The sequence below is a fragment of the Balaenoptera ricei genome, chromosome X (assembly GCF_028023285.1).
Source record: "Balaenoptera ricei isolate mBalRic1 chromosome X, mBalRic1.hap2, whole genome shotgun sequence".
Lineage (NCBI taxonomy): Eukaryota > Metazoa > Chordata > Mammalia > Artiodactyla > Balaenopteridae > Balaenoptera > Balaenoptera ricei.
In genome coordinates, this window is record NC_082660.1 from 12,928,641 (window position 1) to 12,946,928 (window position 18,288).

General features: G+C 45.6%; 1 protein-coding gene across 4 annotated transcripts in view; it reads right to left on the bottom strand.

Annotated features, from left to right (window-relative positions):
- Positions 1-16,189, bottom strand: part of CLTRN (collectrin, amino acid transport regulator) — a 35,151-nt gene extending 18,962 nt beyond the window's left edge. The window contains exons 1-3 of one of the 4 annotated variants that reach the window (XR_009500267.1): positions 16,031-16,188; positions 15,649-15,707; positions 10,995-11,080 (exon numbers count right to left, since the gene is read on the bottom strand). Coding sequence is in view for 3 of the 4 variants with exons in the window: in XM_059911346.1 (XP_059767329.1) it covers positions 10,995-11,080; positions 15,649-15,707; positions 16,031-16,088 (203 nt within the window). In the remaining variant the exon portion in view is untranslated. Of the gene's footprint in view, positions 1-10,994; positions 11,081-15,648; positions 15,708-16,030 lie in introns of all 4 variants that reach the window. The other 3 variants (XM_059911346.1, XM_059911348.1, XM_059911347.1) reach the window with 3 other exon arrangements.
- Between the last annotated feature and the right edge of the window lie 2,099 nt (positions 16,190-18,288).

An 18,288-nucleotide genomic window follows, 5' to 3' on the forward strand; every position in this document is an offset into this window, starting at 1 on the left:
TCCCTGAGAGCCTAGGCAGCTTCTACACGTGTCCGCCCAGCCAGGAGTCCCCGGACCCCTGTGCCGAGGAGACCGAGCCGAAGGCCTTCAGCCGATGCGGGAATGGAAAAAGGCGGCTCGACGGGCCTCTCAGCTTTGAGACCCCCGACCCCAAGAGAAGAAGGCAGAGCCCCGAGCCCAGGCCATCGGCCTTCCTGCCCATGTGGAGGCGTGGAGTGGTCTCTGCCTTTGTGCCCAGGCCGGGGCCTCTGAGAAGAAGCTTCTGCTCCCGGCACAACAGCCTCCGAGAAGAGGACACTGAGCCCCGGTCTGACCAGCAGGCCTGCCGGAGCCTTCCCTGTCTGCCGCCCACCCTGCTGTGAGGCCCCACCCAGCCACCCAGGGCCCAGTCACAGAGCCTCGCTGGAGAGATGGGAGCGGATCAGCACTCCCGGGCCTGGGCCTCCTGCAGCCTGACGTCCCCCTTGAGTCCTGAGAGCCAAGGCCACCTCCTCCTGACACTCAAACCCACAGTTCTTTTTACCCAGCTGACCTCTGCCCTACCCCTGCCTGAGTCACTGGCACGGACCGCCAGGCCAGCTCCCTCCACTCCAGCCAGGGGCTCTGCCAAGCCCCAGAGCCACCTCTCCTACCTGCAGAGCCCGCCCTGAGGAAGCACTGCTGACGTCCAAGCCTTCACTCCCTCCTGCCCACCCACCCTTCCTGCCTTTGCCCCTGAGAACACCCTTCTCAGGAAGGCGTGCTTCTCCCCTATTGCCCACTTTATATGGTTTAAAGGTTGTTCTTAATTTAAATAATACTAAAATAGCTTCATTATCCTAGAGATTGTCATGGTCTTTCTTTCAAAGATTCAAACATTAGGATTTCATCCACATGCTGGTTTCTCCACCCTGGCTCTGTTGGGGCCAGACAAGTCTTTGTTTGTGGGGTGCAGACCTCTGCATTGTAGGGTTTTAGCAAAATCCCTGGTCTCTATCCTCTAGGTGCCAGTAGATAATCCATATTGTAAACATAAAACGTGTCTCCAGGCACTGCCAGATGTTGGGGGGGGGGAGGGGACGGGGCGGGCGGTGCACACTGACACTGATGGAGAGCCACTGAGGGACAGCGACCTCTACTGGCAGAAACAGTCAACGCTGGTCTCCCAAAATGTGCCTTTTTCAAAGACACAGAGATGAACAAAATGAAGTGGTGTGTGCTTGGCAAAAACATATCCCCCATTTTGCAGAATGCTGTGGGGTGCGAACGACTCATGTTTTGGGCCTTATTAACAATCAGACAATGCGGTTTTTTAAAATGAGCTACTCATTTATCATCTTCAGGTTGGCAAAAATTGAAAAGTTAAAAAATATCAAATGCTGGAAATGATGCAGAGAATTGGAATCCCAGGCAGTGCTGTGGGTGTCCATGGGTCCAGCCCTTCTGAAGCAGCATTTGGAAGTGTTTCCTAGAACACAGTGCGGCCACCAGAAACACTCTTACACACACACACACACACACACACTGGTGAGGATGTTCTTCGCAGCCCCCTTTGTCAGAGCAGAGAATTGGAAGAACCTAAATGTCCACCAACAGGGGAAGGGATAAAGTAAATATGGTATTGCTATCAAGGGACTACTATTCCACAGATTAAAGGAAAGAAAGAGCCCAGGGTTTCTGCACTGTTCGGTCTGGGCCAGATAATTCTATGATGTGCATGCCCTGTGCGCTGCAGGATGTTTAGAAGCAAACCTGGCCTCTGCGGACTCGATATCATCAGGACCTCCTCCAGTAATAACAATCAAACATGTCTCCAGCCATTGCCAAACACTCCCTGAAGGACAAAAATCACCCCCAGCTGGCAACTACGGAACTAGAGTTACACATTTTTTTAAAAAAGGTAAATCTCAAAAATACACTGTCAAATGAAAAAGATGGGAAGTGGCATATTATGGGTAGCACAAGCCATTTATATAAATCAAAAAAAAAAATACAAACTAATATTGCTGGCATAATAGAGGGGGCCGGAAACCAAGTAAATGGTCATTTGGACACTTTGCCTGTATTGTTCTTTCCATCTAAAGCCTCTTCAAATACTGTTCAAACATGAATTTCAAGATTTCCCCTTCAGAGAGTCAGAGAATGAGCTGTAAACATACCAAAGTCCCTTCTCCCTCCCATGGAGCACGCTTTCTAAGGGGGCGGAGACAGAAGGTAAACATTTAAATAAACGTACACACTGACAGGTGGGGAGATGTGCTATGAAGAAACCAAGGCAGGAGGAGGGATGCACACAGCTGCATCGACACGCCGTGGCCCAAGCGCTTTCTCTGTGCCCATCACCATGGAACCCACTATCCCTTACTACGAATTCAAGTCCTACATTCCGTGTTTCCACTGGGTGGTAACTCATGCTTTAGCACAGCACCTCAGCAAATAAAAGGAAAATACATTATCTACTCAGAAATAAAGATGTCCAAAACATTAAAATTGTTGGCTGAAAATATTAAACTCAACATTTTCAATGGAGACAGTTACTGTTACATACAAAACATCCTGGGCTGAAACTCTATAAATCAAGCTTTTATTTTGAAGTTTACTACCTGCCACTTGCTAGACATGAGACAAGGCATTGCACCCTGCATGAGTTACTAGAAAGGGCTTGAGACCTTCGTGTGTCAGCGAGGGTACGGTTAACTGCTTAGGGTCTTCCTCAATAGAAGAGTAGTAAGTATCCCGCCTACATGATGGTTTGGCCAGGAAAAGTAAGTCAAAGATTTTAAGCACACAAAACAGTAAGCTTCTGCTCTACAAATATCAACTACAGAAACAGAACTACAGAGATGTGTTTACATTTTGTTCCGATCTCGGCAGTTGAACAGGTAACGAGTAAACCCACTTCCTAAAGTAGCGAGCTTGTGGGGAAAGGGCCAGGGGAAAGCACACCCCTGCTTCTGGAGCCAGCTGCAAGGCAGAGGCTGCATAGGACGATGGAGACACCCTCGTGGGCTGGGGCTTCCTCCTTGTCTGGATGATCCTTTGGGAAATTAACGGATGTCCTGGCTACCGCAAGAGTAAGACACTGAGGTCCAACAAGAGGTAAAATGCAGGCGGTGGGGAGCTCCTTCTCCTGTGGCCATTCCCGCCACCTTCACCGTGGGAGTATCCGCCCAGGGGACTCAGGTGCAACAAGAGGGAGAAACGGTGGGTGGGACACCGTCTGCTTGTGTCCACTGCAGCCCAGTAGACGGGCCCCTGGTTTAAGAGCCAGGACGTTAAGCATGCTTCATTCACTCACAGATGTTTACCAAGAGCTAACAATGATTAGCCACTATGGTTAGGGAGGGTTAGGAAAAGAGTTCTACTGCAAGGGCATTTAGATGCCACGACCCTGCCCATAAGTGCCGGGTCTAGGAGTTTAGTGCTATTAAGACGCTTGAAGATCAAGGTCACGGTGTGAGCTCACCAGAAGATTAAAACCAAAGTGGGAGCCAAAACTCCCGCGATGCCCGAATCTGCCCACAAGACTCCATACTCCGTCGGAGAACAGACCCAGGACAGAGGGGAGGGCACAGGGCTTCTGGATTCCACGTGGTTTGTCCACAGGCTTTGTCAGGAGGGGCTCTAATTTCTACCCACAGTAGAACTTCATAGTCTCCAAGCTTTGAGCACCGTTTTCAATTTTATCAGCTGAGCGTTCCCTGGGAGCCTATCAAACACTCTGTCCATCTGCAACACAAGACTTCTCTGGGCCCTGGGGCATGAGGCCAAGACCCAAGGCTACCCTGTACTGTGCGGCCCTGTACTCCTGGAGTGTGGCCCGTGTGGGCACTCAGTGATTGTGATATGAATAGATGGATGAATGAACTAACAGAACGGAGTAATGAGCTCCATTGTTGTTACTCACTGTTTCCACATTATTCCAAGAGAGAGTAACTGAGAAAGTAAATTGGGCCAGCACAGCAATAATAGAAAAGGGAGAAAGGAAAGGAGGGAGATTACTTCCCTAAAACTTTGTTTCCCCAGTCACAAATATTCAGACAACATAACACAGACAACTCTCTAGTATAAGAAGACTCCTGAATATAGTGCAGATAGAGGTAGCCAAGAGGAAGTGTACATGTAAGGAAAGTGGGTGCTAAAGGAAGTAACATGAAGACTGATTTACAGATTTCAGTAGATGATTTACTTAGCGACCAAAAGATGCAGATTCCTTCCAGTGATAGATTATGTCCAACCAGCGTGACTTCTTCCATGCCCTTTCTTCTAAATGTGACCACACTGAATGTCCTCTAAGATTTGCACAAAATGAAAAATTAATCAGCCAACAGCACTTACTGAACTAAACATGTCTTTTAAAGTACGTTTTGATGTAATAAATAAACTGAAATGCCTAAATCTTACAAAGTTCTCGTCACAAGAAAAAAAATTATATTACAATGTACGGTGACGGATGTTAACTAGACTTACTGAGGTGATCATTTCACAATACACACAAATATCAAATCATTATGTCGTATACCCGCAACTAATATAATGTGATCTGTCAATTATACCTCAATAAAAATAAATAAATAAATGACTGAAATGGCATTAGCACAGCTAAACAGCAAACCTACACTTTCAAGATTTGTAAATATAGATGGGTCTGATGGAATTCTTTGTATTCACTGGAATAATAATTTTGTCCGACTGCTTCACAAAGCTGTAATACTTATACATATACAATTGCTTCTGTCAGCAAATCACTAAAAGGGTAGAAATGTCCACTCCCATTCCTCAAGTGTGGGGAGCCCTGGTCTGAAGGTAACTGTCTAAGAACGGGCTCCACTGCCACTTCTCATCAGTGGAGCCAGACAGGGCCAACTAGGGTGGGAAGAATCGGGCTCTTGTTTCTGGAAATCAAAGGACTAAATAGGAGCTGGGCTGCTGTTTAACAGGCACGAGACCGTTAATCCCCTTACCGTGGATACAAGAGCATGTTGTTCGTTCTTAGATCACAAGGCTTATCCTTGAATAATTAGGCAGAGGAAGAAATCCATTCCGTGCCCTACATCATTTTACTCGGAAAGAGAACACTATGCCTGAGTTAGACTTCTGCCTCTCCTGATAAAAATGATAAATTATTCTAAAAAACCAACATTGGAGTAAACTAGGCAGTTAGATTTCTCAGTTTACCTGGAAAATAGACTAAAGTTTAAACTTAATCATATCTTCCTGAGATAATAATACTTTCAACATTTAAAAATTCCTATGAAACTATTTTAGAAAATCTGGCCTAAACCTTATTATAAGAACGTGAAAACACCTGTTTACCATCTTCAATCAAAGTCCCAAGAAACCTTCAAGTAATCTGATCTAATGAAACCAGAACTTTCTACCACTTAAAACTTGTCCTTCCCTCTTCCATTCTACTTTTAAGAAAATCCAGGGAAGGGCGTCCCTGGTGGCGCAGTGGTTGGGAGTCTGCCTGCTAATGCAGGGGACACGGGTTCGAGCCCTGGTCTGGGAGGATCCCACATGCCGCGGAGCAACTGGGCCCGTGAGCCACAACTGCTGAGCCTGTGCGTCTGGAGCCTGTGCTCCGCAACAAGAGAGGCCGCGATAGTGAGAGGCCCGCGCACCGCGATGAAGAGTGGCCCCCACTTGCCACAGCTGGAGAAAGCCCTCGCACAGAAACGAAGACCCAACACAGCCATAAATAAATAAAAAAAAATAAATTTAAAAAATTAAAAAACGGAGTTCAAGTACTTTAAAAAAAAAAAAAAAGAAAAAAAGAAAATCCAGGGAAGAGCAAGAAAACCACTTGATATCAAGATTTGTAAGTAATGATTTCAAAGGAATTGTCCTGTTTCTGTCACATTTCGTCCGTCTTCCATGACTCCCAGGGCCGGCTTCTTGACTGTGGGCCTGTGCTGTGTGGGACCGGGATTTACCCATCATTTAAATCTCAGGGCCTACCTAGCAGCCTACACAGCAGCCTTCCAACAGAGGTTACTTAATTCTCTGGCCCCCATCCAGCAGTGTAGCGCACAGGCGGCCTCAGGAGAGCACCGTGAAGAAGAGGCTTCTGCTTCTCACACCACTGCCTTGGGCGCTCTGTCAGCTCTGTCTCTCCCTCACTCCCTGACGGCATCTCGAGGCGCGATGGAGCTTGCCTGTCATTTCTGGCCGTTAAAGAGCTCCGGCCGGTCTGATCAAAACCTAGACGAACTGTCTTCCCGCCCCTAACACACAGCTTCCCTCCCCCGGCCGTGCTGGCCTCGGCGGCGTGCTCGGTTCTTTTACTCTCCTGGCTCCACTCCTCCTGCGCTTCGCCCCTTACCTCCCCGCAGTCCTGCTCACTGCGGGATGGAAAAGGGAGGTGGGAGAGGGCGGGGATCCGACAGGAGAGAAAAAGGCAAGCTTCTTTTTCGCTAGCCAGGCTCCTTGTGCTGCCCTCTGGCCGTTGGTGGTCCCTGCCGGGGCGGGTCCTCGCGTTCTCCATCCAGAGTGCACCCGGGGGGCCTCAGGACACCGCCTGGGGACCAGTGCACTGCCCCTTCCCCTGACAAGGACGACGCACTCTGGCCGAAGGCTTCCATCTCGCCCCTCCCTGCCCGCTCTGCCGCCTTCCCTTTGCCCTGCACTTGGATCTCGGGGCCCCACAGGCAGCGACTCGTGCAGCTCCCTCCGGAGGCCTCTGCTTGGCCCCGGGCAGCCGTCCGAGTGCAGGCTGCTGGCAAAGCCGCCCTCTCTCACCCAGCCATGGAGGCTCAAGCCAGCCTTTGCCTTCAGACTTCTCCAGCTAAGAGGCAGGCGCCAGTTTCTGTTCCACCCACGGGACAGGCTCAGTGGCTGGGGACACCATCACGGTGGCTCGCGCTCCAGGTGCTGCTACTCTGGTGGCAGCTGGAAGTGGTCCTGGGAACGTCTGCAAGCTGGGGAGTGATGTGCCCCTCTCTCCTCTCACAGACGACTCCTCTCTCTACTAGCAGCCCTGCCTGACCCGAGGTGGGCAGGGGAACACGCAAGGGGGCCACTAGTGTGGCCTGGGCGCTAACTCATCACATGGACCCAGCTGTCAGCTCCCAGCGGGCTGCGTGGTGCACCCGCACTGGGACCCATCCCCGCCCCTGTCCTGCGGGGAAGGCCGTGGACACGCCACACCCTCTCTGCAGGGCCTCGCCCTCTGCCTCTCGGACCCTCGACCTTCTCTTCCACTGCCCGCTTGGGGTCGTGATGACTGGACCCGTTCAGCTCTCCTGCAAGTCCTTCACGGATGTGGCCAGGACCTCGCTTTAGAAAGAACACCCTCTTGCAGAGTCAATCCAGCTTATACTGGGTCAAGGGTAGGCTGGCAGCAGGTTCCCAAATATGCAGAGGGGACACTGAGCCCTGTGTCACTGGAGGTGATCACGCTTGATATGAGATACCGTAGTTAGGACTGGGTGAAAGGCGGGACGAAGAGTCTTCATTACTACGTTCATTATTTGACTATCTTTAGTGAGTTACTCTTTACATTCTCCACCCAGTGCATCTCAGTAGCTCTAAGTTTTCTGCAGCATCTATAGAATAAGCAATGACAGGATAGGAAAAAAAAACGATTTAAAAAACCGGCCAATGTTCAAGATTTGAATCCCTAAAGCCATCCTAACAGGCATACTTCCCACCCTCTAGAATCCACTCTGCCTCACACTGGCACCAAAAGACCTCTGAAAAGCACATTTAAAATCTGATCCATTTGCCAAGCTAGTGGTGTCTTTCTATTACCCACCACACTCGGGAGAGGCAGCCTGTCTGGGAAGTTGTTTTCAGTTCATCTTGCACTGTGTGGTGCCCTTTCCCATAGAGGAAACCTGCTCATGTAAAGCAGCAGCCACCGTTAGGGGGCAGCACTTGTACTGCATCTTAAACACATCCTGATTCATGAGGCAGCCCTCATCCCTCAGCCCCCTGAGAGCAGTGCTGCTGGGACTCAAGCTGCCTGAGCATTTACAGGAAAACAATTTGTTGACCCCAATCTAGGTTTGCACTTTTCAATTTTTCAACTGACATTGGCAACAAAAGCCTCTATATAGCCTATGCACCCAGTTCCAATTAAAACACCTTTGCAAATAAACCAGATTACATATTCACAGACTCCTACAATGTCCGGGTTCCGAAAAATCAAATTCCCAAAGTGAATTCCTCAAAACTTATCTGAAATGTTACATATTTAAATTAACTTTTCCTAAGAATGGAAATGTGATATAACATAGTCATTTACAAGGTGAAATTTAGGTACTAAGAGGAAGTAATAATACAATGAACACAGCAATGTATTAAATCTGTTGATCAAAAATGACAATAAGATAAAAAGAGACTAGTTGAGGGGCTAGCATTGTGAGATGACCAGCGGCTTTTTTCCTTATATTTTTCTCTTTTTTTTCGTTTTTTAAAGTTGAGGTATAGTTTTATGTACAATATTATATAAGTTTCAGGTGTACAACACAGTGATTCACAATTTTAAAGGCTATAACTCCATTTATAGCTATTATAAAATACTGGCTATATTCTCTGTGCTGTCTAATATATCCTTGCAGCTTACTTATTTTATATATAGTAGTTTGTACCTCTTAACCCCCTCCCCCTATCTTGCCCCTCCCCCTTCCCTCTCCCCAGTGGGAACCACTAGGTTGTTCTCTATATCTGAGTGTGTTTCTTTTTGTTATACTCACTACTTTATTTTTTAGATTCCACATATAAGTGATAACATACAGTACTTGTCTTATTATTTCACTAAGCATAATAGCCTCCCAAGTCCATCCACGTTGCTGCAAATGGCAAATTTTCATTCTTTTTTTCGGTTGAGTAGTATTCCATTGCATGTATATGTATATATGTGGATATGTGCGTGTGTGTGTGTGTGTGTGTACACCACATCTTCTTTATCCATTCTTCTGCTGATGGACACTTAGGTTGCTTCCATGTCTTGGCTATTGTAAATAACACTGCTGTGTACATTGGGGTGCATGTATCTTTTTGAGTTGGGGTTTTTCTTTTTTTCTGATATATACCCAGGAATGGAATTGCGGGGTCATATGGTAGTTCTCTGTTTAGTTTTTTGAGAAACCTCCATACTGTTTTCCACAGTGGCTGTACAATTTACGTCCCCACCAACAGTGTACATGGGTTCCCTCTTCTCCTTATATTTTTCCTTTTTTATTTTTTGGAAGGCAATCTTCTCATTTTTATTTTTAAAAGCTTATTATAAATTGTTTTGGAAAGAATGCTTCCGTTTAAAGGCATAAGATAAAGGCAAATATATCTTTTCTAAAAATCTATAAAACAGGAGTAAAGTTCACGTAGGGCATAATTTTTTTTTACCTTACACCTCCTTCTTTTAATTTTTTGAATCATGTGAATATGTTACGTATCTTAAAATACATACGTGTGTTGTGTATATATGTGTGTGTTTGTGTACACACAAATCCACATATCATATGTTTATTTTGCTCCCCCAAATTTTACTCTTCTGTTTTATCCCTTATATTCACAGCCCATGCATAATACACTGTGGGTCTGAGGAAGACAATAAATAGAAACCCTCTTTGCCAAGTTCTCAGTAAAATTAAGACAAAAGAATGAAGCAGACAGGAGACCAAAATAAAAGGCTGCGTTGGAGGATATGACTTTTATCAGCGGGCAAATTTCCTTCCTAATTTTAAAGATATCCTGCGATGAGATAAATTCATCTATAGTGACCCACGCAGAGCTGAACTGAGGCAGGTATCACCATATACTGGTGTAATATGCAAGATATTTAACACCTTAGGATCTGGCACCTACCAATCTAAACAGTCTACAGCTACAGACAGCACGGACAGCCGTGTGGGTGTGTAAGCTTGCCCAGGCAGGGCCTGATTCTGTACCTAGTGTGGGGAGCAGCACAGAAAAATGCGTGCTGAGGGCAGGCCGGCTCCTCAAGAGAAGGGAACCCATGCCCAGTTTATCCTTCCAGCCCACCAATCAAATCAGTCATTTCACCTCTCAAGGGAAGAGTGAAGTAAGGGAGTAGAGAGAAACCAGGAGTGTTACCCTAACCACAAATGGAGATGGAAGGAAACATCACAAATAGGGAAGATTCCTTCGGAAGAACAGATTCAAATGTAAAACTATTAAACGTTGTACTAAGGCTTTGAAGAAAATAAACAAGGTGCTATGATAGATACCAACAGTGCCATGAACCTATACATATGTAAGTTATTTTCAAAATGAGTGCTATGCACTTATCCCCTTGCCCCCCAAGTTCATATGTTGAAGTCCTAACCCCAAATGTGAATGTATTAATAGTTGGAGATAGGGCCTATAAGGAGATAATTACAGTTAAATGAGGTCATAATGGTGGAGCCCTGATAGAGAGGATTAGCGCCCTCATCCAAAAAGGCACCAGAATGCTCACTCTCTCCCCTGCCACTTCCCCCTCAACAAACAAGAGGTCATGTGAGCATACAAAGATTTGGTGTTGCCTACAAGCTGAAAGAAGAGGCCTCAGAATGAAACCTACCTTGTCAGCATCTTAATCTTCAACTTCCCAGCCTCCAGAACTGTGAGAAATAAATTTCTGTTGTTTAAGCCACCCAGTCTGTGGTATTTTGTTATGGCAGCCAGAGCAGACCAATACAATGAGAAGGGAACTCTTTTCTTTCTAGCTTATCTATCTATCTATCTATCTACCTGCAAGAGAAATATATATATATGTATGTGTGTATATATATATACACATATATATAGAAATGTAGAAAGCTTATGACATGTTAACTACAAATTTTTATATTTATCTTCATAGTGCCAATTGAATGAAAAGCATTGTTAAAACATGATATAAACTATAAGCTGAGCTAGATTATAAAGGTTCTTTTTAATGTTAAATTAAAATGTGGGTCCCTTAAAAATTAGATGTATACATTATTTTCAAGATTGAGTTTTGAATTAATGTCCTGTCTCAAATAATATTGCAAACAATCAATTTAGACTTTTCATTGCTTACTTACTCAGTTGCTTCTCTGTTGGGAACTCTTCTCATGGAGAAAGCCACCATCGCTTTGAAGAGATATTCTTCATTTGTATCCCACGCATACTGAAAGAGAAGTAAAACCGAAGGTAAAGTGAAGAGGCATGGGGTAAAAATTGGTCCATTGGGTTCTAACTGTGGCCACACTGGTGTTGGTGTGTGTCTGTCTGTCTGTCTGTGTCTCTCTCTCTCTCATCTTCCTCATACAATAAAGACTGGAGACCATGATAAATCATGTCACCATAATGTTCAGGATAGAGTTTCCTGGCTATTCTATCATTGTAAGTGTGGTGTGTTTCCCATTGCATTATCTTCTTCCAAATCTGCAGTTATTAGTAGCCAGTCAACAAATAGGTCATTTGGACATCTCATCCTGGACATAAACAGTTGATTCCCTTCTTTCCTTTCACCTTTCCCTCAAAACTGACTCCCCTTCTCAGCTTCCTTTCCTTTATTAACACCGGTACAATTTTACTTTTTATATTCTCAGCTGAAAACTTGAGTGTATGTGTGTATTATGGGCTGAATTGTACCCCCCTACAAAGAAATTCATATGTTAAAATCCTAACCCCCCAGTACCTCAGAATGGAACCATATGTGGAGACAGTGACTTTACAGAGGTAATTAGGTTACAATTAGATCACTAGGGTGGGCCCTAATCCAATATGACGGGTGTCCTTGTAAGAACAGGAAATTTGTCACAGACACATACAGAGGGAAGACGTGTAGACACAGGGAGAAGACAGCCATCTAGAAGCCAAGGGGAGAGGCCTGGAACACATCCCTCCCTCACAGAACTCAGAAGGAACCGACCCTGCTGACACCTTGATCTTGGACTTCCAGCCTCCAGAATGAGAGAAAACAAATTTCTGTTGTTTAAGCCACTCAATCTGTGGTACTGTGTTACAGCAGCCCTAGCAAACTGAAGTGGCTGACCCCACATTTTAGGTGGTAATCAAGTGTAACTGGAGAAAATCACAAAACAGGTTTTGTGGCTTAACTCTAAACTCATGATGACCTACTCCCAAATTGCCTGGGATCCCCTTAGGATTCTCCATCAGTTTTCTCTCTCTCATGGTTCACAATGACTATTTCAAAGCTCCTTCAGGCCTCCCCAAATCTCAGTGCTTCCCTCAAACCTCACTCTCACTAGGCGCTCCTGTTTTATAAGTTACTGATACATCTCGAGTCATCCACTTACACTCCCCCGCCCTCCTGACACCAAGTACAAAACTTCCTCCATAGGCACATGTCTTATCCACATCCTCCCCCGAAGGGCCAGATGTGGTGTTTCTCCTCCTGTCAACGGCTGTTCTGTCCACCTCTATTAGGAACGCTTCCATTCGGCCCTTCCCAGGATCTAAACAATACAGTTTCCCCCTCTCTTCTGTGCATTCAGTGCTGACTGGAGGCTGTCCATTGACTATGAACTACGCTCAAGTCTTTCCCATTAAAACAACAGCAAAACTAAATCACTTTATTCAGCCCTCCTTCTTCTACCCACTGCTCTCTCTCCTTCCCGTCACAGCCAAAATTCCCAAAGGAGTTGTCCATCCTTCTGTCTTTACAGGGTCACTGCCCACTTACTCTTTTTTTTTTTTTTAATAAATTTATTTATTTTATTTATTTTTGGCTGTGTTGGGTCTTTGCTGTTGTGCGTGGGCTTTCTATAGTTGCGGCGAGCAGGGGCTACTCTTCATTATGGTGAGCGGGCCTCTCATTGCGGTGGCTTCTCTTGTTGCAGAGCACGGGCTCTAGGCACGCGGGCTCAGTAGTTGTGGCACGTGGGCTTCAGTAGTTGTGGCTCGCGGGCTCTAGAGCGCAGGCTCAGTAGTTGTGGCACACGGGCTTAGTTGGTCTGCGGCATGTGGGATCTTCCCGGACCAGGGCTCAAACCCGTGTCCCCTGCATTGGCAGGCGGATTCTTAACCACTGCGCCACCAGGGAAGCCCCACTGCCCACTTATTCTTAACCTCCTCCACTATCTGCCTTCCAATCCCTCCGCTCCACAAAGCAGCTCTCTCACGTTACCAATGACCTTCACGTTGCTCAACACAATGCGCGGTTTTCAGTCACGCCTCGCTTGGCCTCTCAACAGCATTTGATGCTCTTGAACAGTCCCTTCATCTGAAAGCACTCTCTTCCCTTTCGTGATACAGCATCGTCCTGGTTTTCCTCCTGCCCCTCTGCCTCCTTTGCAGGTTCACCCTCCTCTACAAGGGCTTTAAGCTTTCGAGAATCGCTAAGCTCAAGGCTAGCCCCTCTCCTCTTGCCACCCTCCGCTTTCTCCCTCAGCACTGTCGTTACCACCTCAGTGCAGGTGACGCAGGAATGTATATCTCAAGCCAGCTCTGTCCTTGCCTGTTTGTCAATAATACCTCAAACTCAGTAAGTCCAAAATTAAAGGCATGGTTTTCTTGTTGGTTCTTGGTTCCCTGACTCATAAATGGGCCATCATGCATCCAGGTGCATAATGAGAAACAAAAGCTCATCCTTGACCCCTCATCCTCTCTGCCTTGTCATCCCATCCCCGTGGCTCTCAAATCCCTTCACTGCCCCCTCTCTCCACCAACACACCATACTCCAAATAGCCATCACCTCCCACCTGCACTACTCCAACTGCCTCCCAACTGGCTCCTCCTCTCTACTCCAGTCCCCTTGACTCTGTCTTCCACACTGTGGCCAAAGTGTCTTGTAAACACAAATTCTGTCATGACACCCCTTCCACGAAACTCCTCCTTGCTTTAAAGATAATTATCAAGGACTTCCCTGGAGGCGCAGTGGTTACGAATCCGCCTGCCAATGCAGGGGACACGGGTTCGAGCCCTGGTCCAGGAAGACCCCACATGCCGCGGAGCAACTAAGCCCGTGCGCCACAACTACTGAGGCTGCGCTCTACAGCCTGTGAGCCGCAACTACTGAGCCTGCGTGCCACAACTACTGAGCCTGCGTTCTAGAGCCCGCGTGCCACAACTACTGAAGCGGGCATGCCTAGAGCCCGTGTTCTGCAACAAGAGAAGCCACCGCAATGAGGAGCCCATGCGCAGCAACAAAGAGTAGCCCCTGCTCGCTGCAACTAGAGAAAAGCCCGTGCACAGCAACGAAGACCCAACACAGCCAAAAATAAATAAATAAATAAATAGATACATTTATTTAAAAAAAAAAAAAAGACAATATCAACACTCCTCAACACAGTCCACACATTCTTTGGCCTGACCCTTCCTTCCTCTCAAAGCTCATCATGCGCCATGCTCCTCCTCACTGCTCCACTTCCAGGCACCTTGCCCTTCCTTCCACCCTTCTCTCTCCCCAAGTTCTTTCCTATGATAAGCCTTTGCATGTGCTGGTCCCTCCACCCTCTTTCCTTGCATCCCCTGGTTCACTTTTACTCATGCTTTAGACCTCACAGCAAATGCCAGTTACTGCGGCCCCTCATGAGGCCAAAGCCCCTGTGTACTTCTCCTCCCTGTAATGCTCGTCAAGATGACACACTTGCATTTGGTTCATTAACATGCAACCAATTCCACTACTAGAAGCTCCCCAAGGGCAAGGGTGAGGCTGGTTTTAGCCGCACTGCATCCCCAGCATCCAGCACGGTGCCTGCCCTCAGAGGGTCCTGGGATAAGCAACCCTACGCACTGGCAGAGATGGTGGATTCTGCAGTCAGACTGCCTGGGTTCAAACCTGACCCCTGCCCCTTGCTGACCTGAGATCTTGAGTAGGCCACGTAATGTCTTTGCGCCTCAGTTTTCTCATGCACCTAATGAGAATGGGAATGCCCATGCCACCTTCCTCAAAGGGTTGTTGTGAGGGCTAAATGAGCTGATGTGAGCAAAGTGATTAGAAGGGTCCCAGCTAGAAAGTAAACTAAGTTCTCAAGGAATGCTGGCTGTTAGAATGATTATTACTCACTGAGTGAACAAAACGGTGGATTGCCCTGCAAACTGAATACTTCCAAGTATCTTTAGCACTCTTTTATCATCTCTAGCCTGAGGCGTCTTACTATCACCTTCTATTCGGGGAAAACTGTCACAGACCATGCCGGAAAACCGAAACTAGAATGACACAACTCCATCTTATTAATTCAACAGTCTTTACTGTTCCTATAGCTACCGGAGCCCCATGAGTACTTTTTAAACTTTAATTTCATAAGCATATATTTCATGTTATTCCTTTGATATTTGAGAAGAACTGAAGAACCCTCACCTGAGAATTGGAACATTTTGTGCTATGAAAGATCTCAGGTGGGTGAAACATGCCCTCCTTTCAATGATGAGAAAAGTCACTGACAAAGTTCAAATGACCACAACGGTGAGGAGCAGAGCCCAACCCATACCTGACAGCCTGACTCAGGCCCCTTTGCTCCACTCTGCTAGGTTGAAACGTGCAGGCTTGCAAAATTGTTTTGGGTAGTACAGAACTTCACATATTTTCCAGCATACACTGCAGATTAAATACTTCAGGCAAAATCACTTTATTAACAACTTCTATTTTACTACAATCTTTTTGCTTTAAGAAAATATCAGATTTGAGGTCTTTAGAAGCAATCTATACAAGTTTAAGATAACTATGCAGAGAAAGCAGTGTTACTAGCAAACAAAATTTTAAAGGAACATACAAGTTTCTTCACTTACTGCTTTATCTCCCAGAGCTGTTCTGAGACTAAGTCTCACTTTAAAAGCATTTTCTGCATCTGCCAGAAAGAAAAAAGAGAGAGAGCACTATATGATGATAAAATCTGCCAAAATGGAACCTGATAAATCCTAATATTTAATGCAACTCGAATCAACAGAACACAGAATTGCAATTAAACTGCCCCAGATACTCCTGAAAGTTTAACTGCAATCATCTTAAATGGTTGAAATTTTTACTTCAAACTCATAAAACATTCACAGGCTCAACTTTGAAGCCATGACACGACGGCAGATTTACAAAAATAAAGAAGTCTTTCAGGCAGAGACTTGTCAATCATTTAGAAAACTGTTCGTCTGTTTTGAAGTTTCAAGGCTTACGTACCTGGTTGACAGAGTTCGGCATGAATAGCAGTCACTAGAAAAAAGAGCAGCCACAACATTCTTTCAAAGTGGAAAACACAAGGCAAACGGAGGGGAAAAAAATCCACCCTTCACTTAAAGCTGCCTTAGCCATTCTGTGACCCGGATTAGAATATCAGACAAACAAGCAAGCCACCACCTAAAAGGTTTAATGATTAACCCCCATCATCTGGGTTAATACTTTGATAGAAGCAGCCCATCTCCTGTCAGTTATTTACGAAAATCTGTTTGGAAAACAGATTAGCTGTCCTTTCCAAATTCTACCTCCAAAGAATGTCTTCTCTGCTGACTCAAAAGTCGGAATCCTCCCCCCACCTTTCTTCTGTTGTTGTCTGGTTAAATGCACGGTGGAAAGAATTAGTCCTTTCTGGAGGTTTACCCTGGCATGAACTTCCCATCTTTTCAGGGCTGAAATATCTCTGGCGTATAGATAGACTCTCTTAATTTAGGAAGCAAACATCACTCCTTTCTATCTCTGGTGAACAAAGGACACCCTTCCAAGACTGGCCTCATTAGACTCTCATCTCCACAGGTAAACATTCAGGAGAGCTTCCAATTCAAAGAGAATGGTTTTGCTCAGCGCTAAGCTCTGGTAGTTGTGTAAAATCAAAGTTAATGATGTACAGCAGTGCTATCCAATGGAACATTCTGTGATGATGGAAACGTTCTATATCTGCACTATACAATATGTACACAATACGGACAATATGGTAGCCACAAGGCATAGGTGGCTGTTGAGCACTTGCAATGGGGCTAGTGCTGCTGAGAAAATGAATTTTTCTTAAGTTAATTTAATTTAAGTAGAAACATGTGGCTAAGCAACTACATTGCTCAGTGCAGCTATACGACAGTAATTAGGAGCTACCTACCATGAACTAGCTTTGCTGAATTATTTCTCTAATCCTCAAAACAGCACCCCACAGCTGCTGTGGTATAATCATCTTACATACGAGGAAACCGAGGATCCACTACTTAAGGCATTGGTGGCAACAGGGAGTGGAACGGGTGTCACTTTACCAGCCTGGATGACTTACACTTGAACCCTATCTCCACCACACTGAACCTGACTGTGTCTCAGGGTCATCACTGATCAAAACTGAAATTGTAACGAAACCTCGGAGATGCTCTGAGGACTGCGGCAGTGAGTGGAGAGGAACCTTTCCCCTAGTGGGCATCCTACAGGTGCCAGTCAAGCCCCCCAGCAGGTCAGTGTCAGGACTTTCCTCTCTACCACGCCGCCTCTGCATGTGTTCAGTCCCCAGATTCCACCTCGTTGCTTGAAAACCATGAATGGAAAAATTAGATCGAGTGACTCCGCTGTTAAACAGAAAATCTGGATTTTTAAAGCAGCAACAAGAAAAATATCAACAGCTACACTTCTCATTTCCCCTTCCTGGTTAGGGTGACAGCTGATCATAGATGACCCACTGCTGTTGGCTAACTCCACTTAAGGAGCTCTTCCTCATCTCCTTTACCTTGGTTGCCAGGGCACAGAGTCAGGAAAAGTTGTACTAGAGAGAGAAGTGGCCAAAAGTTAGCCTAGTCATTCCAGAAATTTCACTATTAGATGAAATGGAAATTTCCTAGAAGGAAGGGCCCGCATAACTGACCCCTGAAAACAAAGTCAGACTAGATGAAGTTATCTTAGGAAATGTTAGACTAGATAAAGGCATCCTGGGGTTGGGGAGGGAATAGACAGAGATGGTAACAAAGCTGATTATTTGCATCAGGGAACAAAGCCCTGTTAGCGAGATAGAAATCTGATTCAGCCTTTAGCCTTAAAACTTCATAAAAGTATCAAATGTCTCTCTTTTGCTTTTACTTAGTCACTTATGTGACGAGGATTGAAGACAGTAAAATGCTGAGTTTTTGTCAGTGTAAGCCACTCATTTGAAAAGAGAAGAAAATCTCTTCTCTTTTGAATTATGATTTCTCAATGTTTGTTGTCTCATTTTTAAAACAATAGAAAAAAGAACAATAGAAGTTCTGTACAGAAAATACAGAGAGGCAAAAAGAGAAAAGTACAAAATACCCATAATACTACCTGCATGGACGACCAATGTGAATATATTTTAATAGTTAAAACACACCTTCCTTAGCCTTGGATCTTCTTGTATGTTCTCCTGTGATGTTATTGTTGTTTCATCTCACTGTAGTGGCCCTATGAGAACAGGGAAACATCGCGGTGGCAATCACATGGGCCCTTGTCTTCTTCCTCAC